The 24,616-nt window shown below is 39.7% G+C and overlaps 1 protein-coding gene across 1 annotated transcript; it reads right to left on the reverse strand.

Annotated features, from left to right (window-relative positions):
- Nucleotides 1-20,256: 20,256 nt before the first annotated feature.
- LOC130027168 (cofilin-1-like) lies at nucleotides 20,257-21,344 on the reverse strand. Its single transcript, XM_056117807.1, has one exon. The coding sequence runs from the start codon at nucleotides 21,265-21,267 to the stop codon at nucleotides 20,767-20,769; it is 501 nt and encodes a 166-aa protein (XP_055973782.1). The 5' UTR covers nucleotides 21,268-21,344; the 3' UTR covers nucleotides 20,257-20,766.
- Nucleotides 21,345-24,616: the final 3,272 nt, after the last annotated feature.

A 24,616-nucleotide genomic window follows, 5' to 3' on the forward strand; every position in this document is an offset into this window, starting at 1 on the left:
TAAGTCTATGTTGGAAGTCTTAGTCTAATTGAAATAAATCATAGACCTAGGGACAAGATCAAACATCATATGCTGCTGGTCCTAAACTCTCCTTTACACCCCTGCCTTCTTAGAACTCTTCATAGTGATGGGGAGCAGGCATTGAAGCAAGAACTAAGGAAAAGAAAAAGCAATAAAGAAAAAAGCTTGCTTACTCCATGTGGAATCTAAATATTTACATTTACAATCGTGGCTGTGCAAGCTCTCATGTTACTCAAAATGCGCAATGGAAATAAATTATCTAGCATCTGCCCCTGGCAGGTAGGCTTGAATGGTGCAAAACATAATGCCCAAAATTAGAGAGAAAGTATTGGGGAAATTTTCTGCCTTAGAAGTGAGGGTGAGGACTGGGATGGGAGTGGTGGAAAATGTGCATTGGTAGAAGGATGGGTATTCCATCATTGTATGGCTGAATATCAAACATGAAAGCTTTGTAACTCTATCTCATGGTGATACAACTGAAAAAAAGTAATGTGGGGTTCATGCCCAATTAAAACAGCTTAATCAATGGCTGAACAAACAGCAGTACTCCTACATTGCTTTTCAAAAATAAAGAAAAAAACAGCTTTTCCTTCTCAATTAACTTACGGGCATAGCCTACTACTTTTGCTTTCTCTTCCAGGTTTTAATAATGTTAACTTTTTCTTAATTACTAATGCTTGACTAATCCAGAAGTTCAGAATTCATTATTTTTTATCATTTCCAATTTCTACTTTTTCACTGTATATGAGAGGAAAGTGGAACTCTGTGACCTCAGACTCCAGGCTCAATGGACCCGGGAACAGAGATCCACTGCCTGCTCCTAGAAGCCTGGCAGACCTCCATTACCTCCACTACCTCCACTACCTGGTCGCTGACACAACCCAGGATGCTTTCCAGACCATATCATAAAACACTTAATAAAAGATAACCGCACTATATTTGATTGCCCTGAAATATGGTTTGAACCATGGGAACACCTTCAAGGAGGATTAGAGGCCACCCTAAAAGCCCCTATCAGAACATATGATAAAAAAGACGTCGGTGGTGTCGGTGTCCTTGTTAACACAAACATGGCCATAAAAATTAATTCATTTGAATGCCTAAAAACCCGAATTGGACAATTACACTTGAATAGAATTGGCTCACTACTGGCAGTTTTTATCTTCATTGTCTACGCACCAATGTCCAACTATGATGAAGAAGAAATTGAGAAGTTCTACATGGAGTTGGGGAAGTTCTATAAAGAAGACCACACCTTCTACAAGATCACTGTCAGTGATTTTAATGCCAAGATAGGACCGGGAAGATCAGCTGAAGAACTCCACATCAGGACCCATGGCCTAGAATAGAATGAACAGGGTGAGAGACTGTCTGAGTTCATCATGTCGACCAAGACCATCCATGGTAACTCACAATTCCAGAAGGTAAATCTAATGGGAGTCTTCCAGTGGATGGTTCCACAACAAAATTGACCATATGATATTCAATCGACAGTCTTGCCTGACCCATGTTGCTCTTGTCCCAAAATCCAGACAGGATTGGACCACCGACTCCTCTGTGCAAAATTCTGCTTCACAGAGCTGGGAGAAAGGGCTGCAAAGTTTAAGAAGAGGACTTCCAGAATGTTCACCAACTGGGAGTTCTTTGGCACTATTGCGGCAACATGGGGAGATGCTGTTGTTGACAACATTGACAAGGAATACGATCGACTGGTTCAGCACCTTCACGATTGTGCTAAGAATGACAAGAGAGAGATAGCCACAAAAAGACGCCTGTATTTGAAAATTCTCGAGCTCATTCATCATTGTGGCTTGGCGCAAGCCTCAGGCAACTTCAAGCGAACATCTGAGCTCTCAAAGCAGTGCAGATAAAGGAGGACCTCCAAGAGAGAAGAGCAGCAGTGCTGGCAGATGCAGCAGAAGCTGGGGAAAGCATTCACAACACCCGCCTTTCCTTCGCCAACTACAAAACCAAGATGACTGCCCTCCGACATCCTAATGGATCTATCACATCTTCCAGAAGGACAATGGAGAAGATCATCTATGATTTCCAGTCGGATCTCTTCGATAGCCACATCCACCTGCCCACATACCAAATTCCTCAGGTTGGATATGTCGTTTCCAAAGTTCTCCCTTCCTAAATCCGACATGCCATTTAGTTCATAAAGAAACAAACAGCACCCAGCCCAGACAAGTTCAGACTGGAACACCTGAAGAACCTGCCCTCAGTACTCATCAATACACTAGCTCGGCTCTTCACACACTACCTGTCTGAATCCAAGGTTCTGTCTCAGTGGAAAAACAGCAGGACTGTACTACTGTACTAGAATGGAGACACCCACGACATTGGCAATTATAGCCTGATCTTTCTGTTGTCTGTTGTCTACAATCTGTTCACTCGAGTTATCCTGAATAGGATTGGCAGAACAATAGATGAAGGACAACCATGCAAGCAAGCCGGGTTCCGCAAAGGATTCAGCACCATCGACCATATCCACACGATAACCAAGCTCATTGAGGTTTCTCGGGAGTTCAAGATGCTGCTCTGTTTAACGTTCATTGATTTAAAGAAGGCCTTTGATTCTGTTGAGACGGAAGCGGTCATTGAAGCCCTAGCCAATCAGGGCATTCAAGCCCAATACATCAGGATCCTCCGTGAGCTGTATTGCGGATTCACTACCAGGATCTCACCATTCTACAAAGAAGTGATCGTTGATGTCAAGAGAGGGGTGTGGCAGGGTGATACCATTTCACCGAAACTCTTCAGTGCCACCCTCGAGAACATCATGCGACGACTGGACTGGGAAGAAATGGGAGTGAAGATAGATGGTCGGCAATTACACCACCTTCACTGCACTGATGACATCGTTCTTATAACACCAAACATCAGCCAATCGGCACAAATGCTGGCCTTCTTTGATTGTGAGTGTGGAAAGTTCGGACTATGGCGGAATCTCACGAAGTCAATGTTTGTGAGAAACGGTCTCATTCCTGACATTCCATTCACTCTCAATACCTCCGAATCCACAGTTATGTGTACCTAGGTCGAGAAGTCAACATGTCAAATGACCTGGCACCTGAGTTGCACAGGAGGAAGAGAGCAGCTTGGAACTCCTTCAAGAGCATCGAAGAAATAGCTAAGAGGACAAAGAACCTCTGGCTCCAGGCACATTTCTTCAGTTTCACAGTTCTTCCTGCATTAACATACGCCTCAGAGACCTGGGCCCTATGAAAATAGGATGAGAACACTATTCCGGTTTCCCAAAATGGAATCAAAAGAGCTATGCTTAGATTATCACTCTTCACTCAAATAAGAGAAAGAATCCGGAGTTCCGACCTCTGTCGACTGTCAAGAATCAGGGATGCTGTCTCGTTTGCCAAGGTATAGAAAATTGGATGGGCTGGACATGTAATGAGATTTGGAGACGACCACTGTACAAGAGCCATTACCGACTGGATTCCATGGAATGTCAAAGGACAGCGTGGCCACCCACCTACAAGATGGTCAGACTTCTTTGTCAAGACCCTGAATGATTTGTTTGAGGCTCTTCGTGTTCCTAGAATGAGCAGATGCCATTGGGCTACATTAGTATGTGACTGGGATGAATGGAGACCTTACTGGTGCCCGCTTGAGCAAATCGATGAGTAATGATGTCAAGTGATTAAGTGTCAAGTGATTGTATATAAAACATATTGAAAGACTGAACTTTACAAATACGCATGTCATATTATGCTTTATTGTCCTTTTATTCCCAATGGATACATTTAATTATTTAGTTTTTTATATTTTAATTTGTTAATTGGGAGGTAGGGTTGGGGATCACACCGTGCACCCAGGCAGTGCTGGGTTCCATGATTTAAACTGGGTTGACAGAATGCAAGGCAAGCACCTTAGCTATATGTTTTACTAGCTTCTGGACTGAATCACTTAAAATTAAGTTACAGATATCATGTGCTTCAACACATAAATACCTAAGCAAGAATCTACTAAAAACATATTCTCCTCCTTCCTACAAAATTAAAGTTTTACTAATAAAGACTAAGACGTGAATCAGGAACATAGAAGGGCTTAGAAAGCACTCACCTCATGGCTGCCTGACATGGGTTAAATCCTGGCACCCCCAGCACTACTGGGAACTAAACTGAGCAGAGATACAGGAGCTTGGGATCCTGATTCCTTAGCACTGATCCAGGAAGCCCTGAGCATTACCAGGTGTAGCCCCCAAACAAATATACAAAAAAAATTTTTTAAAAATTTCCAGTGTTACTCAACACCAGTCTACATGGAAGTTTCAGAAAGTTATGTGTGTGTTTAATAATGTAGTAAGGATCCATACATTTAATTGTGGTATCGCATCTGGCTCTTTTAATCTAGAAGAGATTCCTTACTTTTAATTTTATTATTTTGTGTTTTGTGAAGAGTATGGGCTATCTTATTTCTCACACCCTGCATTTGTCAGGCTGATTTATAGTTTAATCTTTTTAAATATCCATTTGTTTACTGAAACAGAAAATTACAAAGGGTCAATTACAGTCAAGTTAGACACTTTAATAAGACTTTTAATTGAGTAAAGTAAATAGTAAGAGATTTAGAAACTCCTCAATCCAAACACAGAATCATATGATCCCCAGAGCATCACTAAAAGTAGCTCTGGAGGCCACTGAGGACCAACAGATGTGAATCTGACCTAGTGGTCCCTAGGCCAACATTTTTATGATTACCACTTAGAAAAGCTAACCCCCTTTCAGGAAAGGGTGACTTTTTTGAAGAACAGTGATGTTCTGTATTTTATAGATCTTAAAAACAGAATGCTATGCGGAAAGTAGACTATAGATTAAACATGATTGTCACCCATTGCCTCTTTTGCAAACCAAAATACTCAATAAGACAGAGAGAACAAAAGGGAATGCCCTGCCACAGAGGCAGGGTGGGATGGGGGGATGGGGGTTGGGAGGGATACTGGGAATCCGTGATGATGGGAAATAGGCACCGGTGGAGGGATGGGTATTTTATCATTGTATAATTGAAACCCAGGCACAAAAATGTGTAAGTCTGCAACTGTACCTCATGATGTCTCACTATTAAAAATTTTTTTAATAAAATAAAAAAAACCAGAATGCTAATTTTGGTTATTTGCCAATAATGTCAGTTTCCTATTGTAATTGACAGGCAATATACATGGTGAATTTTGGTACCCTGTTAATAACCGTAGTACATTATTTTTATTATCTATTATTTTACCTACCAGAATTAGTTATTAACTTAGGATTTCCAAATGGTGGAGGTTTTGGATTGTTTTATTTTTCTTTGTTTTATTTTGTGGAGGGACACATGCATCTGTGTTCAGGGATTACTCTTGACTCTGTGCTCAGAGAGCATTCTTGGTTTCCTGGTGGTGTTTAGGGGGAAATAGGTGGTGCTAGAAATCAAACCAGTGTAGTTTTATTGAAGGCAAATGCCTTATTTCCTATACAATTTCTCCAGACCTCAAGTGGTGATTGTAAAATTCTATTACTCATTTCATATTTCTTAGGTGGCATTTTTATACAAAAAAGAATATTTATGGCTCAGAGTCATAGTGCAGCTGGTTGGGTGCTTACCTCACACAGTGTTAACCTGGGTTCGAATCTTGAAACTACATATGGTCACCAAGCACTGCTAGGAGTGACTCCTGAGCTCGGAGACAGAGTGCCATGCATCAAAAAAAATACTAAAATAAAAAAATTGAAAGCCAAGCACAAAAATTTGTAAGTCTACAGCTGTACCTCATGGTGTCTCACTAATAAATATAAAATATAAAAAAACTATTTTTTAAAAAATAAATAAATAAAAATAAAAATTTCAAAAAAAATTATTTCTACCTTTAGTAAACTTTAGTTCACCATAAAGTAGCAGGGGAAATGCGAAATTTTTACTTTTAATTATGAAGTTTTAGAATAAGGACTTAGTACAGTAATCACTTTTAATGATGTCAAATGAGTTTTAGATTTATTTTTTCTTTTTGTATGTTTCTTTTTGTATTAGTAAAGACTCAGCAGTTTTAGTAATTCACTGTGTTTCCATCCATTATAGTCATAATTCTTTTATAAATTTTTAATCATAATGTAATCATCAAGTCCTCCTCAATTTTATTTCTATTAAGGACTTTTCTGATTTATTTTAAAAATTAATTTGGGACCAGACATTACAGAAATAGGGCGTTTGCCTGGTATTCTGTCAACCCTGGTTTGATCCATAGCAGTGCATATGGCCACATAAATTCTGCTAGGAGTAATCCCTGAATACAGGAGTAGGAAGAAGGCCTGAGTACTGCCAAGTATGGTAAAAAAGAATATATCCCCAAACAAAACTTTCCCATCATGTTTTTCTAGTTCTTGATAGGAGATTACATGTATCTGAAAAATGTATTGTTATTTTTATTAAAATTATCTTAAATCTATATTTACTTGGGTGTGAGGAAATCAACATATTTGTATTCTGAACTTTTCCTAATGACAGAAACCATTTATTTATACAAAACTACCTTCGTATCTTGCAGAATAATTTAGTTTTTTTCTCACAAAGTTTTAGTAAATTTCTTAGTAAGTTCTTCTATAGGAATTTAGTGACTTAAATTTAGTGAACTTAGAACTTAATCATTTAGTGACTTTTCAACAATAAATCTATTATTTCCTTAATATTAGAAGTCTACAATATAAATTTTCCAGAAACCCTGCAAATGCATCTTAATGTAGATATTTCATTTCATTTCTCTTCTACTGTGTTCCCTAGAACAACTGAGACATCTCCAATTAATGCATGTGCCTTGGCTTTATCTGTTTCACTCTCTATCAATCACCACTTCCCTTTACTTTTCCCTATTATCTAGTAACTGGTGAGTTGTCACTTATCCTTCAAATTTCAGGCATTTTTTGGAAAAATTCATTGATCCCAACCGGAGGGATTAGTCATATAAACACACCCACATGAACTATATAAGACATAGAGTAGTATTCGTTTGTAATTGACTGGTCACTCATCTATGACTTGCATGAAATGCCAACTCTTTGAAGGCAGGGGTTGTAACTGTGTCAGAATTGAATCTCTAGTATCAGTGCAATGCCCACAAGTTTCATTTGCCTAATGAATGTACTCTTTGTGCACAGAGCTCCCTCAGGCTTAAATTCATGGGTGCACCTAGGTGAAATTCCTGAGAAGTGGGATGCCTAAATTTGAACCAAAGTAAGTTCGAGCAGGAACAAGAACCTTCAAGTTTGTTTGGACTCTAAAATGCTTATAGTTTCACCTTGTTTAATTTCTCTGTTTTGTTTGTACTCCCAATTCCACACGTTTCTCAAATCTCTGAGGGGAGTGGGATTGGAAAGTGAACCCTAAGAACTATTGCTTATAAAAATCTACACACACACTTGCACTCACACGCATGTGTCACCCATAGTTAGCTGGGTCGAGTCTCACCTTGTTTCCAGAAGTTGCCTGTGGTTGTTGTCACGGCTGGCAAGGTCTTTTACCATGAGTGTTTTTAAAGTTCTTCCCCCCAAAATTTATAGGAAATTACCATTGTTTTCTTTTTTAAGCCCTGCCTCAGCACTTTCTTTTGGTTTTCCCAGACGCATACATGCTTAACTTTTAGTTCCCTGGGTGCTGCTTTGAAGTATCACCTCCTACAGAAAGACCATTTCTCTAATCACAGAGATGCCCTCATCTTTCTTTTGCCTTGTCCTGTCCAAACTATAAATCCCCATTCATTCTTTGTAATTGCCTTTGTCATTGCCTCACAGGACTAGCCTAGTCTTCATAAACTAAAAGAAATGAAGTGCTTCAAATATTCCTTTCAGCAAGAACTCGAAAGCTATAAGAACTATAAGATTAAAATAAGGTCACAAAAATAATAACTCAGGCATTTCCATTAGAGTAAAATAGCTGTCTGGGTATAAATGAGGCCAGGTTTGGTAGGGGAAGGGTTGATTCTTCTTTATAAAAGAATTTACCCTTGGAAATATTTTATTCTGTTGGAATTTTGCAACTGGAGTTTGGGGTTTTGAGATGAGGAGAGGAGAAAATACAAAAAATGTAAAGTATTCAATAATATGAAATGTATATGGAAGTCAAGTGACTTCCCTGAATCAAAGCAGTAGGTAGTGGGTGGAAGTTTAATAATAACATGAGTCACCTGTAGAAGATGGAGACCATAAGAAAACAACCCATTACCGGTACAAATAGAAAATATCCATTTCAGTGGATCATTAAACCCGCAGTGTCAGTAGCTTCAGGATGGAATATTTTGCCAATTGTGGTGGGAACAATGCCAAAGCACACACATCCTTTCAAATACTCACTTTGCAATTTCTCGCAGACACCTTTATTTCTATGCTAAAGATCTGGTTCTTGTTAAAGAAGAAAAGCACTTGTGTCAAAGCCAAAGAAACCAGTTGCACTTCCATTGCTAAGCTTCCTACAAAAGAGGGTTTATTTCCTGAAAGGCAAGAGCAATTTCCACTTGTATCACTTGTATTACTTGTCATCCCATTGCTCATCGATTTTCTCGAGTGGGCTCCAGTAATGTCTCCATTCATCCCTGTCACATGCTAGTGTAGCCCAATGGCGTCTACTCGCTCCAGGAACACAAAGAGCATCAAACTTTTCATTTAGGGTCTTGACAAAGAAGTCTGACCATCTCGTAGGTGGGCTTCCATGCATTCTTTTAACATCCTGTGGAATCCAAACGGTAGCAGCTCTAGCCCAGTGGTCACCTCTAAAGCTCATTACGTGTCTGGCCTATCTGATTTTCAATGCCTTGGCAAATGAGACAACATCCCTGATTCTTGACCGTTGATGGAGGTCAGAACTCTGGATTCCTTCTCTCACTTGAGTGAAATGTGATACTCCGAGCATAGCTCTTTTGATTCCTCTTTGGGAGATCCAAATAGCATTCTCATTCTGTTTTCATAGGGCCCAGATCTCTGAGGAGTATATTAGTGCAGAAAGAACCGTGAAGTAAAAAAGATGTGCCCAGAGCCGGAGGTTTTTTGTCCTCTCAACAACTTTTTCGATACTCTTGAAGGCATTCCACACTACTCTCTTCCTCCTTTGCAGCTCAGTTGCCAGGTAATTCATCATGGTGAGTTCTCGACCTAGGTTGGTGTGGAGCAATTTCCACATCAATAAAAATATCTTTGATGTGAAAGAGAATTTAGGCACCTCCACTAAGTACGTCCATCCATTAACAAAATTAATAAAGCTTATATTTTGTAATGTGATTCCTGTATAAGATTTACTATTTGGGGTGACAATTACCTTTCTGTTGAAAAGTAGGCATTTGAAACTGAGACTTTAACTCATTTTTTCAATTAATTTTGAACAATAATGCCAACTATATATTAGGACCTTCCTATTCTTCAGACATTATGCTAAGAGATTAATTAATACCAGCAGAATTCTCATCTTTTTATTCTGATCCCTGGTGCTCTTTGAGTATGGTCTTGGGTGGTTTTCCTCATGCTAAAAGTAAAAGTGGCATAGTAACCAAGGCTTGGCATGGTTAATTAATGATACCAAGTCTTTTTTTTATCTCAAGGTCTTTTTTATTTTTCCCTCTCCCTAAAGACAGCCAAATATAGATCACGTACATAGTAATCACTCTCTGTTCTTCTTTCATGTTTTGGAGGAAATGTCTCTTCTCTACAGTGGTTTTCTCAGTCTGTCTAAATCAGGTCTCAGTGATAAGCCTCCTTTTGGGCACAACTGTGTCTTCACTACAATGCAGCACCTGACACAAAGCAGGTATTTAATAGCAAAATCAACATTTCTTTTGGTGGGAGCATTTGAGTCACATACAGCTGTGCTTATAATTTACTTCTGGCTCTGTGCACAGGCATCACTTCTAGCAGTGCTCTGCAGGCAGTATGTGTGCCAGAGATCAAAACTGGGAAAGCTACATGCAAGGGAAGCCATGTTAACTCCATACTATATTTAAACAAGACCAAAATTTTTGGAGTTTTTTATAATAGCTGAAAAATACATCATTTGCATTAATGAGATGATTTTGGACCTAGGTATAGGTGGGATTGGAGGAGGTTTATGATATATGATTTCTTAACTTTTAGAAATAAAATTAATATAATAAAGCTTTCTGATGCTAATAATAGATTTATGGACAAAGTATGACAGGTTTGGAGGAAACTGAAAGAGAGCAATTAAATGTCAGCAACCTTGGTGCAGTAAGATTACAGGTGTCACCAAAATTTTGTAATGATAGTACAGAGAAGGTGGTGAAACTATCCTTTCTTCACTTCACTCTACTGAAAGCTTGATTTGTTAAGAAATTGGCTCAACAATCATACCAATTAAAGATACCAAGGAATATATCATTTGAACATATCAATAAATTTACCATTTAAAAATTCAATTTAGGCAGTAGCAGAATATAAGGATATATATGTCAGGTATTGAAGATAGAGAGTAAAATGAAAGTGACTAAGTATGTATCTCTTATAATAGGAAATATATGGCTAGCTATAAAAATTAAATAGAAAATCAGATTTGTAAGCATTTAATATACAGATAAGAACAAAAGCCTCAAAAGATGAATAAAATTTGTCTTTGAGAAGTAAGACCTAGAAGAATGACTGGAACCTTGTTTTTATTGAAGACATTTACATGTAAATGCCTTCAATAATTTTTGAATTTATATGTTTAAGACATTCGACGTTCTTGAAGGCGTTCCAAGCCACTCTCTTCCTCCTGCGCAGCTCAGGTGCCAGGTCATTTGTCATGTTGACCTCTCGACCTAGGTACACATAGCTGTTGCATTCGGAGATGGTCATTCCACTGAGAGCGAATGGGGCATCAGGAACAAGGCTGTTTCTCATAAACATTGTCTTCGTGAGATTCAGCTGTAGACCTACCTTTCCACACTCACGGTCAAAGTCGGCCAGCATTTGTGCCGCTTGGCTGATGTTTGGTGTTATTAAAACAATGTCATCAGCAAAGCGGAGGTGGTGTAGTTGCCGACCATCTATCTTCACTCCCATTCCTTCCCATTCCAGTCGTCGCATGATGTTCTCGAGGGTGGCACTGAAGAGTTTCGGTGAAATGGTATCACCCTGCCGCACCCCTCTCTTGACATCAACGATCACCTCTTTGTAGAATGGTGAGATCCTGGTAGTGAATCCACAATAGAGCTCACCGAGGATCCTGATGTATTGGGCTTGAATGCCCTGATTGGCTAGGGCTTCAATGACCGCTTCCGTCTCAACAGAATCAAAGGCCTTCTTTAAATCAATGAACGTTAAACAGAGCGGCATCTTGAACTCCCTAGAAACCTCAATGAGCTTGGTTATCGTGTGGATATGGTCGATGGTGCTGAATCCTTTGCGGAACCCTGCTTGCTCGCATGGTTGTCCTTCATCTAGTGTTCTGCCAATCCTATTTAGGATGACTCGAGTGAACAACTTGTAGATGACAGACAATAGGCAGATCGGGCGATAGTTGCCAATGTCATGGATGTCTCCCTTCTTGAACAGTAGTACGGTCCTGCTGGTTTTCCATTGGGATGGAACCTTGCATTCAGACAGGTAGCAAGTGAAGAGCCGAGCCAGTGTATTGATGAGTACTGACGGCAGGTTCTTCAGGTGTTCAGGTCTGACCTTGTCTGGGCCTGGTGCTGTTTGTTTCCTTACCGACAAAATGGCGTATCGGATTTCAGAAGGGAGAACGTTGGGAACGACATATCCATCCTGTGGAATTTGGTATGTCGGCAAGTGGACATGGCTATCGAAGAGATTTGAGTAGAAGTCATAGATAATCTTCTCCATTGCCGTTCTGGAGGATGTGATGGATCCATCAGGACGTCGGAGGGCAGTCATCTTGATCTTATAGTTGGCGAAGGACAGGCGGGCGTTATGAATACTTTTCCCGGCTTCTGCCACATCTACCAGTACTTCTGCTCTTCTCTCTTTGAGGTCTTCCTTGATTGCATCTCTGCACTGCTTTGCGAGCTCGGACGTTAGCTTGCGGTTGCCTGAGGCATGCGCCAAACCACGCTGGCGAATTAGCTCAAGAGTTTTCGAAGATAGGCGACTTTTTGTGGCTATCTCTCTCTTGGCGTTCCTCGCACATTCATGGAGGTGCTGAACCAGTCGATCATATTCTTTGTCAATGTTGTCAACAATGGCATCTTCCCATGTTGCCGCAATAGTACCAAAGAGTTCCCAGTTGGTGGTCATTCTGGGAGTTCTCTTTTTGAACTTTGCAGCCCTTTCTCCCCGCTCTGTGAAGTAGAATTTTGCACGAAGGAGACGGTGGTCCGATCCCGTTCGAAATTTTGGGACAACAGCGACATCAGTCAGGCAAAACCGTCGATTGAATATGATGTGGTCTATTTCATTGTGGAATCGTCCACCGGGAGACTCCCATGTCCATCATTTAGATTCTGCCTTCTGGAACTGTGAGTTACCATGAATGGTCTTGGTCGACATGATGAACTCAGACAGTCTCTCACCCTGTTCGTTCCATTCTAGGCCATGGGTCCCAATGTGAAGTTCTTCAGCTGATCTTCTTGGTCCTATCTTGGCATTAAAATCACCCACAATGATCTTGTAGAAGGTGTGGTCTTCTTTATAGAACTTCTCTAGCTCCATGTAGAACTTCTCGATTTTTCTTCCATCATAATGAGATGTTGGTGCGTAGACAACGAAGATAGAAACTGCAGGCAGTGAGCCACATCTATTCAAATGTAAACGTCCGATTCAGGTTGTTAGGCATTTGAATGAATCAATGCTCTTGGCCAAGTTTGTGTTGACAAGGACACCGATGCCTCCAACACCTCTTTTATCGCATGTTCCGAGGAACAATTCTTCTCCAGTGTCGAAAACGGCGTGGTGAGATTCGTGCCTTCTTGTCTCGGTCAGACCAATGATGTCGTACTTGATCATTCGCGCTTGTACCATCAGGTCCTCGATGGATGCATCTGATGCTAGCGTACGTGCATTGAAAGTACAGACGATCATTTTTGTCTTCCTTCGTTGTGGCAGCCTAGGTCGGCCTTGAGATTTTGTCGGCCTCTCCTTTCTCATCCTTCTCAGTGCTGCCATGTCGGTGAAGCCTTCAGGGTCAGGTGAATGAGACCAGTTGTAGTTACTGGTTTTGGCATATCGAATACACAGCGGATAGCTTGCCAGGCTCTTCCGTGCTAAGAGGACGAAGAACCTCCGGCTCCGGGCACATCTCTTTGATTCCACTGTTCTTCCTGCATTAACATATGCCTCAGAGACCTGGGCCCTATGCAAACAGGATGAGAACGCTATTCAGGTCTCCCAAAGAAGAATAGAAAGAGCTATGCTTGGAATATCACGTTTCATTTAAATGAGAGAACGAATCTGGAGTTCTGACATCCGTCAACGATCAAGGATCAGGGACGCTGTCTCATTTGCCAAGGTGTCGAAAATCAGATGCGCTGGTCACGTAATGAGATTGAAAGACGACCGCTGGACTAGAGCTGTTACTGATTGGATTCCACGGGATGTCAAAAGACCGCGTGGCCGCCCACCTACCAGATGGTCAGACTTCTTCGTCAAGATCATGAACGATCGGTTTGAGGCCCTTCATGTTCTCGGAGTGAACAGATGCCATTGGGCTACACTAGCACGCGACAGGGTCAAATGGAGACGTTACTGGTGCCCACTCGAGCAAATCGATGACTAAAAGGAAGTTAAGTGATTAAGTGATGTTTAAGAAGTAAATCTTGACCTGAATCTGGATGTAAATTGTTTACAGAGAGGTAAAAGAAATACCTCCCAAGGTAGTGGGGAGAATTGCATAAGGAATAAAAAAAAACAAATAAGTCTATATTATTAAACCAACTATTATTGTGGGAAAATAAAGCTCTTTACATGGAGGCATCTGTAAAATAGTATAATCCAAACACCTTATATTTATCTTACTTGAGAAGATTCTATAGTTGTCATTATGTACATATTGTTTTTAGACAAAAATATCTACACATAAAATCATTGTATTGCTGTATCACTGTCATCCCTGTCCATCAATTTCCCCGAGCAGGCACCAGTAACTTCTCCATTCATCCTAGCCCTGAGACTTTAGCAAGTGCCATATTGGAGGCTTTTTCAGGCTCAGGGGAATGAAAGCCATCATTGTCACTGGGTTTTGGCATATCAAATATGCCATGGGGAGCTTGCCAGAGTCTGCCGTGTGGGCAGGATATTCTCGGTAGACTGCTGGGTTCTCTGAGAATGAGCACAAGACAATAAGTTCCAGAGACTATAAAACCAAGCTCCCAAAATAAAACAACACAGTCTCCTGCCCCCACGCCTGGTTGTCCTCACCAGGGCCCCTTGGAGGGGGGGGCAGGTTGAGTTTCCCTCCCCACCCTGAGCAGAGCCCCAGTAGCAGAAGACCTCTGGAACCCCGCCACAGCCATGCCCCCCACCACTCTCCAGATGCTGGGACAAGCCTCACGCATGAAGGAACTGGCAGAGGAATCCAGGTGTGCAGGACCTGAGGCTGAGATCTCCAAGCCTGCTTGGATTGGCACTGGGCCTCCTCCTCCCAGATCCCTCATCTTCCAGTAGCTAGGAATTACATCCACCAACTGCCCCTGGTGCCGTGTAATCCCATCAACACATAAAATATCAAAATATTTTTTAAAATTTGTTTTGTATTGACTAGAAAAATATTAATTAACCTTCATCTACATGAAACTGTGTTTAGCACATTCATGTATAGTGTCTCATGCACTTCTTACTATTACCCTATTACTGAATATTGATTTTTTTTCTTTCTGAAAAGGCAAATGGTATTTGTGGAATTTTTGCAATATTAGAGGAAAATTCAATACCAATGTACAATATAATAAAAAAATATAAGCAAATATTGACTAGAAATGAGGGCAAGTTAATTTGTGACAGAAAATCATAAGAACTATTTTAAAAAGCAAGACAGTAAGAATTTAATGAAAATAAGGAGAAACATTTTTCTTTGGAGGATGTTCAGTTAGAGTTGATGAAAATATATTCACCAGGAATTCTTGCCAATGCCTGGGAGTAGCGACACTGTGGTTGATGAAGAAGTTTTGTCTATATCACAGAAACCTTCTGCTGGGAATTCGATTTTGGCCCCCATGACTCATTTGTCCTTTACACCATTCATATTGAAGTCGAAAACTCTGGTTCAACTTCTCTTATCATGACAACTAGAAGAGTAAAATCTAGCCCCACATTTTCCAACTGAAGCAGTTCTCATTTAAATAAATGGTGGTGGGGCCCGAGCGATAGCACAGTGGAGAGGGCGTTTGCCTTGCACACAGCAAATGTGGGTTCGATTCCCGGCATCCCCTATGGTCCTCTGAGCACCGCCAGGAGTCATTCCTGAGTGCATAGCCAGGAGTATCGCTGGATGTGACCCAAAAAGCAAAACAAAACAAAACAGCAACAATAACAACAAAACAAAAAAACAAATAAATAATTGGTGGCTTTTATATCAGAAGGGTTTTCTTTTTTTGAAGCAAAAAAAAAGTTTTTATTGAAGCTTATTCAGAAAGACGCAAGGGGAGAGAAAGGGAGAATTCCATGTTTGAGAAAGAATGCAGGATTCTCTAGAGTGGAAAAGGCGAAGAAACCATGGAGATACACAAGCAAGATAAACTCTTCAAGGAAGAACATGAGCTTGAAGAGCAAAGTCTCTGAGGGTGATGTTGAAAGGAGCCCTAATCTCTGGTACAGTTGAAAACTAAAACAAAGACAAAAAGAAGCCCGGGGAAGCTACAGAACCAAGGTACCACCTGCTCTACAATGATTTCCTTTGGCTCTTCTTGGCCAGAAGTAAATGGACTTGAGACATTATTAATATAGCCACACAGACCAGCCCTTCTGACAGAGATTAAAGCATGTAAAAGTAAAGAAAATTTGACTGTAAAAATAAAGAAAAATTTATAAATAAATTTCTGGAGTATTGTAGTTGATTGCTTGTAGAAATTGTCCCAAATTCCTATGTCATTATGTAGTCATTCATTTTCATTTGATTTTGCAGCTACTTCAATGAAAAAGTTAAGTATTTCTTTGTTCCCTAAATCTGAGCTAACTTCATCACTATAATATGATGGAAATGATGCACTATTTCCAAACCTAAGCCTTAAAAGACTTTGCATAATTGTGCATACTCTCTTGGAATACTTCCTGGAATGTTGAGAACAGTTTTGATTAGCTGAGAAAAGATGGAGAAGTCTATTCCATTGGAGACCATTAAAGACTAATCAGCCCAGTATCCAGTTAACACAACAATTGACTGTCACTGCAAAAGTACCACAGACAAAACTAGAGGAGTTGTCTAGCTGAGATCAGATGAAACTACCAACTATCCAAATTATGTGTTACATGAATATTATTGTATTGGTTGATTTTTTTTTTTTTGCTTTTAGGCCAAATCAGACAGTGCTTAGGGCTGGGTGTTCAGGGTCATTTCCAGTGATTCTGTGCTGGGGACCAAGTCTGGAGCGCCTGCATGTGAAGTGTATCCTCTGGTTCTTTGGATTCACCAGATTTCTCCCTATATAATTGAGGTGACTGTTGATCATTATGAAAATAGATGTATTTTTGAAGATGATAATTAAGAATAGCTAAAGATAAGAAAATGAGTCTTAAAGCATTCCCACAGTAAAGCATATAATGATAACAGAAACTAATAATTAACGGAGAGAGATTAGCTTAGATGTTCATTCATGTACTTTTACTTACTAGTGGCTGGACTGAAGTGAATATGCTCATTGATTTCATTTATCACATTTTGTAAGGTCCTAGAAAGTCTAGGACAGTGATATTCAGACTGAGAAACAGAACAATTGAATACATTATTTGAAAGCACCTTTTCCTCTATTATTTATGTCTCTGTTCATTTTCACTTTCGCTTGGTTTTCATGTTGGGCCCTCACACTATTGTAGAATTGTCTCCTGGTTTCAAGAAAGAGACTGTATATAAATCAAGCCAACATGTCTGGATGAAAAATGAAGCAATTTAGTCAATCACTCACATGCTAGATCTCCATGCCAAACATCTGGATATATGGAAGCATCTGGACAATTAACCATTGTTCACTTTTCATCTAGAAATGTTGGCAGATGTAACCCCAACCAGAGACACACAGAGACGATGGATCAATTTACCATTACAGTTTTATGGAGCTTAACCTCGAAGGCCCATGACTATATGAAATCTCTGCTAGAAATTTAGAATTGAAAAAAGAACTCCTGTCTGAGGTGGTGTCACTTTGTTATAGATAAACTTGAGTCTAAAAAGGGATTTGTCTTTGTTAAGAGCATACACCTATGATGAATGATTCATTTTTAAACACTACTACTTTATTTCCACATCTCTACTTTCTGCCTTGGTTAGAAAAAATACGACGTTTTCCAATTTAAACATAAATTTTTCAATTTGAAAAATAATGGCTGTCCCTGAGTAAATGAGATAGAAATCATATTTGGTTTCATGGTCTTCAATAGAAAAATTCATTTGAATGAAACTGTATGACCTATTCAAAAATCCAAAACACTCTGACTTTGGATCATGACAATATCTATGGCAAATGAGTAACTCTATCCTTACTTATACACAACATTGAGTGATAATCCCATGGCTTGCATTTGACAAGGCTGATTCAGGAAAAACAAGATCTCTTTTTTCCATTTACTCTTTAAAACATTTTTGAGTGTTATCTGCCTGCCAAATAATGAACTAGTAGCATTTTTGTATTCACATCTCTTAATACCAGTATTAGGTACATTATTTCTATTTCATTTACCTTTGACTAGGTATAACTACAATAACACACACCAAGTAACCATGCCTTGAAACATAGAGTTTTGATCCAAGCTACACATTGTGGCTCTTCTTCATATCATGTTCTTTCATCTTCTCTCCAAAATTCAGGTAATGAAATAACCAAGGGTAATCAATCCTGGGATGATTTTGCTCTACAGCTACCACTACATTAGTATTAGAGATATAAGTTCTGAGAAAAAAAGAATAATAAGAAAAGATCAAGTGAGGAATAGAAAGGGGGATCATTATAAGAGCAAAGATGTCTGCATTACTTACAATTGTAGGGACAGAACAGTGACTGGTTTGCATTTGAGGGAAGAAAGAGCCATTGTTTTGAATGTGAGCTCGGCTGGGTATTGGATTCTGAATTCTTTGTTATTTCCTCTGGCAAGAATTCAGCTGGCCTCTTAATTCTTCCTGTCAAACTCTGAAATGGACTTCAGCCTTTGAACTAAAATGTTGCATACCCACCCAAGACACAGACAGATCTGAAAATGCTCAACATTCAGCAGCCAATTTTAAATTGCTCTTGCCTTAGGCTATTTTAAATCATCTCCCCACCATCACCCTGGAACACATTAAACAACTTTATTACCACATTCCTTGCCAATTTAATTTTTGTAAATCATATTCCAGTGCTTTAGGTTTTCTCATATGACTGAAAGAGCTTTGCAAGTGAGCTGTTGGATCAGTCAAGACCAGAGCTTGTTAGGATCACTGCATGTCATCGTTCGAAGAGAACAGGAGTAATACCAGCTAGCTAGCTTCCCCACATGTTTTGATGTCTTTGGATACTGCTCATATTATCAGGATTTTATGATACCCTGCTTGGGTGAGTCTTAGGAATCTGAAATGTTGCATGCCTAATGTCAGTACAAATGAGACCTTGACAAAGAGACTTTGGTCACAATAATTTTTGCTCTAATATGGTGTTAAGACAATGTAAATAAACTTATTTTTAACCCTCACTTTCAGATTAAATGCTCATTTAAGATCTCTCTTTGGTTTATACTTCTATTTCATGTGACTTTTAAAAATATAAGAATAATGGTAAATAAGGGAATATAAAAATGATACAGAAAAATAATTTTAAAATTTATAATTTAAAGTATCATTAGATCTTTATCCATGCTAATAAGAATTTACATTAAAATGCCTTTTCAGAGTTTCCATAAAGAAGCTTTGATTAGTCCTCTATTGCAATGCTTTGGGAGAGATTTGGGCCACACACAGCTGTGCTGAGAGGTCATTGTTTTTTCTTTTTGGGTCACACCTGGCTATGCACAGGGGTTACTCCTGGCTCTACACTCAGGAATTACTCCTGGCGGTGCTCAGGGGACCATATGGGATGCTGGGAATTGAACCCAGATCGGCTCCATGCAAGGCAAACATCAGGGCTCATTCTTACCTCTGTGTTTAGGATTCACTCCTGGTGAGACTTGGAACTGTACATGGTGCTTACAATCCATCTCACTTTGGCTGCATCTAAAGCAAGCACTTTTACCAGTTGTACTAACTATCAATCCCCTATTTTAATACTTTTGTGTTCAGTTCATTATTCAATGACATGATAAGCATTTTTAGATAATTTTCGATTATTAATGATTAGCTTACATGTATTGTAAGTTTTTAGTAAATAAGCTACAGATATTGAGGATCTTTATTTTATTTTGAACCACATTCAGAAATCATCAAGGCTTACTCTTTAGGTTCGTTGCTCATGATTCATTTCTGGTACTCAGAAAACTATGTGCAATGCTGGGGATCAAGCTGGTATTGGCAGTATACAAGGCAAACACTTTAACCCCTGTTTACCACCTCTCTAGTCAATTTTTTTAATTTAAAGGCTAAATCAGTCATTAGGACAAAATAAGAAAGCTTGAGGACTCCTAATTCACCCTGGTAATGCCCTCTATCATCTTTTCCAATGTGTCAGATTGATTTTGAAAACCATTGGTGTTAAAATTGCTTTTGTTTAGTGCCGAAGAAGGGGGCTTGCCTTGCACATGGCTGTCCCAGGCACAATCATCAGCACACCATATGGCACCTTGAGCCCCACAAGGAGTGATCTCTGAGCACAGAGCTAGGAGTCAGGCCTGAGTATTACCAGGGTTGGCAAAAGCAAAGATAGATTAATTGGAAGTTAAACAAATTATCAATAAACAACCAGTGAGTCAAAGAGGAAATAAAAAAATAAAAGACTCTTGGGAATAAATAAGAATAACGACATGCTTATCCAAACACAAGGGATACAGAAAACGCAGTTTTAAGAGGAAAGTTCTTGGCAATGCAAACACTCAGCAGGAAGTAAGGAAGAAACTAAATAAGTAGCTTAAGAGCACAGCTTACATTGCTAAAAAAATAATCAACAAAGGGAATACAATGCAAACAGAAGGAAATAAATTTTTTTTTTATTGTTGTGTTTTTTTAATTGAAGGTCCCTTAGTCTTAGTGCTCCAGGAGTGGAGAGGCCAAGGGGAGGGGAGGGGTGAGGCGCGCAGAGGGGGTCATCTCCACAACGTTCCATTACACACAGAACTAAACAGACAAGCACAGAGTCACTATTGTGGTTAGAGTTGGCAGCATGGGAAAGGGGAAGCAGGTGGGGAGGTGGGGTGTCGTTAAAAAAAATACAGGTCCCCCAAAATTGGGGTGCCTGGGGGGGGGACTTGGTCTGCTTCAACCCAAGAGGAATCAGAAGATCAAAAAGCAGTTTGGGAAGGCCAGAACCGTCGGGGATGGAGGGAAGAAGAAGGTCCGGGGGGTGGGGGGGCTGTTTGGCAAATGGGTGAAGGGTTTGCCCTCCCCCTGCTGGGATCCCCCAGCCCCTCAGGTCTGGCAGGAAGGGGGCAGCCTGCAACCCCCGGAGGCAGCTCGGCCGCCAGATGCTCCAGGCAGGGGGCTGGAGGGGGCTCACAACGGCTTGCCCTCCAGGGAGATGACGGCGCTACCCCCCAGCTTCTCTGCCAGGGTGCAGCGGTCCTTGACCTCCTCGTAGCAGTTTGCTTGCAATTCGTGCTTGATTCCCGTCAGCTTCTTCTTGATGGCATCCTTGGAGCTGGCGTAGATCATTTTGCTCTTAAGAGGCGCAGACTCTGGGGCCCAGAAGATGAACACCAGGTCTTCCTTCTTGCTCTCCTTGGTCTCGTAGGTCGCGTCATAGAGGGCGTAGCGGCAGTCCTTGTCGGGCAGCATCTTGACAAAGGTGGCGTAGGGGTCGTCCACGGTCTGGCCCACGTCGCCCACCAGGATCTCCTTGCCCTCCTCCAGGATGATGTTCTTCTTGTCCTCGCTCAGGCAGAAGAACACTGCCTTCTTGCGCTTCTTCACCTCCTCGGGGGTGGACGACTTGCGCACCTTCATGTCATTGAACACCTTGATGACACCATCGGACACAGCCACGCCGGAAGCCATGTTTCCGGAAGCGAAAAGGAGACGGCGACGAGAGCTCGGGAAGACGCGGGCGCCGCAGCTGCTGCCGGGATCCGACTGAACCGAAGGAAATAAAAATTAAAGTAGATAAACGACCAAATATGATGGCTTCTCATTACTTATAATTTGTAATGCAAACAGATTTCTCTCTACCCATAAGGAGAGAGAGACAGAGACAGAGATACAGAGAGACAGAGAGACAGAGAGACAGAGGGAGGGAGGGTGGGGAGAGGGAGGGAGAGAGAGAGGGAGGAGAGGAAATAAGAAGGCAACTTTCTGCCATAGAGGCAGGGGAAGAGGTAGGCTACGGGGGGGGGGGGGGGCGTGTAAGGAGAGGGATACTGGGGACATTGGTAATGGAAACTGTACACTGGTGGAGGGATGTGTTTTCAATCATTGTATGACTAAAACTCAAAATGAAAGTTTTGTAACTGTAGCTCGCGGTGATTCAGTTAAAAAAATTTTTTAAAAGTAGAAATCAATAAAATGGAAACAAAAATGCTTTGTCTTGAAGAGTCAATGAAGCCATGAGCTGGTTCTATGAAAGAATAAACAAGATTGACAAAACTTTTCACAAAGATGGTAAGAGACAAGACCCTAATAAGCTGAATCAGAGACAACAGGGGAAATACCACAATAGATAAAAAGACATTTAAAGGATTGTTGGGTACTTCTACAAAAAGTTTATGCCAACCTGTTGGAGAACCTGGAAAAAACATATTAAGATTTGGATTCATAACATGTCAAACCTGAAGTAAGAGGAATTAGAGCACTTGAAGAGAGCAATTATGATAAAAATCAAATGGTAATCAAAAAATTTCCCAAAAATAAAATCCTGGACCAGATGAATTTATTGATGATTTCCAAAAATTTATTGAAGATCTTATTTGAATCCTTCTCATGCTCCCCCCAAAATTTAAAAAAACAGGAGCCTTTCCGAACAGTTTCTTTGAAGCAAAAACTACCCGGATAGCAACAGCAGACAGAGAGACTATAGACCTATTTCCCTGAGGAATAAAGGATCAAGATCCTTAATAAAATATCAGTAAGCTGAATCCAATAGTACAACAGAAAGATCGTACAACATAATTAAGTAGGATTTATTCAGGGAATGCAGGATGACTTAATACATACAAATCAATCAGTGCAATGTACCATATCAATACAAGGAAAAATAAACATATGTGCATAGCCACATCAATAAAAGGAGAGATAGTATTTTGGAAAATTCAATTTTCATTCATGATTAAAAATACTGTCTAAAATTGAGATAGAAGGAAAGTTCCTCCATAGTATTGGAATCATCTAACATTGAAATGGTAATCATGGAAATCATGAACATTTAGTTAACATAATACTCAATGGAGAAAACAGAAAGCCTTTCCTCAGGAACAGGAATAAGACAAGGTATCACACTCTCACAATTATTCACTTTATTTTTGGATATTGGGTTGGAGCAATAGCACAGTGAATAGGGCATTTGCCTTGCATGTGGCCAACCCAGGTTCGATTCCTCTGTTCCTCTAGGAGAGCCTGGCAAGCTATCTGCGATGTATTCAATATGCCAAAAACAGTAACAACAAGTCTCACAATGGAGACATTACTACTGCCCACTTAAGCAAATCCATGGACAACTGGAGTACAGTGATACAGTACTATTTTTGGATTTGTTGTCATAAGAATTAGGCAAGAATGAGATATTAAGTGATTCCAGATTAGAAAAGCAGTCAAGCTGTCATTATTTGCAGATGGCATGATACTATACTTAGAAAATCCTAAACAAACAACAAACAGAAAAGCAAAATAAAAAAGAAACAAAAAATATGTACAGAAACATGGTAAGGTACAAACCACATAAAAATGTATGGTATTTCTCTATGAAAACAAGGAAATACAAGAGAGAAATGGTTTTTTCAGTTCCTTTCATGCAAAAATTTATTTGCCTTTCTTTGCACCTCAAAATCCAAGTACCTGGGAATCAGCCTAACAAATTAAGCAGAAGAATTATATATGGGAAACCTTAAATCAATACTAAAATGAATAAAAGAAGACATAAGGAAATTGAAACTCACCCTCTGTCCATGGGTTGGAGAGATTAATATTGTCAAGATGACAGTTCTGCCCAGAGCACTATGCAGATTAAATGCTATCCTATAAAAAAGTTTCATGTAATTTTAAAAACATGGACCAAATGTTATTGAAATTTATGTGGAGAAATAATACCTTCCAAAGAGTCAGAGCACTATAGAAAAACACCTTTTTCTAAATTTAAATTGTACTATAAAACTGAATCAAACAATGTGGTATTGGAATAAAGACAAAATCTCAGACCAATGGAATATAATCCATAGTCCAGAGACACATTCTAAGTTATATGGACATATAATCTTTAACAAAGAGCTACAGTATGAAATAGGCATACTCTAGGAAAACCTCTTCAACCAATGATATTGGGAAACTGGTCAGTCACAGGTAAAATAATGAGCTCAAACTCCTAATAGTGCACAAAAGTCAATTCAAATGGGTTAAAGACCTTAATATCATATCTAAATTCTTAAAATGTATAGATAAAATATAGGAAGAACCTTTGAGGACATTGAATCTAGAGTTATCTTCAGCAATTCTGTGTCATTGGATATGCAAATTGAGTCAAATATAAGCAAATGGAATTATATCAAATTAGAAACCTTGTGTACTGTGAAATAAATGATGACAATAACGTAGTATTTTCTCCCCAAATACTGAAAGAAAATATTTTCCACCACCCATCTGGAAAAATGTTGATATCTGAGTCATATAAAGCACTTACAAATCTTAATAATCAGAACAAAGTCAATCCCGTTCAAAAATGAGGAGAAGAGATAGAATCTTCCTCAAGGAAGATACACAGATGGCAAATCGGTATGTGACATAATGCTGCAAATCACTGGCTGATCATCAGGCAAATGAAAATCGAAACAAATATAAAATATTACCTCAAATCAGTGAGACTGGCTCACATTAAAATAGTAACTACAAACCAGTATTGATGTTGATGTGGGATTAAAGAAACCCTTATCTATTGTCTGTGGTAATGCTCACTAGTTCATTTAGAAACCAATTTCAAATCAAGCTAAAAATCGAGCTTCTATACAATCCAGAAGTCTATTTCTTCGCATCTCACTCCAGATTCCCAAAACACTATTTAAAAAAATCTGTGGTGATTTGTTTATTTCAGTACTATTCACAATAGCTAAAATCTGTAAACAACTCAAGTGCCCAAGAACAGATGGCTAGATTAAAAATCTTTGGGGGTATGTACAGAATGAAATGTACTCAGCTACAAGAAAAG

This window comes from Sorex fumeus, unplaced genomic scaffold, assembly GCF_029834395.1.
Source record: "Sorex fumeus unplaced genomic scaffold, SorFum_2.1 ptg000036l, whole genome shotgun sequence".
NCBI classification, from domain to species: domain Eukaryota; kingdom Metazoa; phylum Chordata; class Mammalia; order Eulipotyphla; family Soricidae; genus Sorex; species Sorex fumeus.

What these genes read in the sequence shown, in the direction of transcription:
- LOC130027168 (XM_056117807.1), bottom strand. Translation starts at nt 21,267, where the DNA reads ATGGCTTCCGGCGTGGCTGTGTCCGATGGTGTCATCAAGGTGTTCAAT.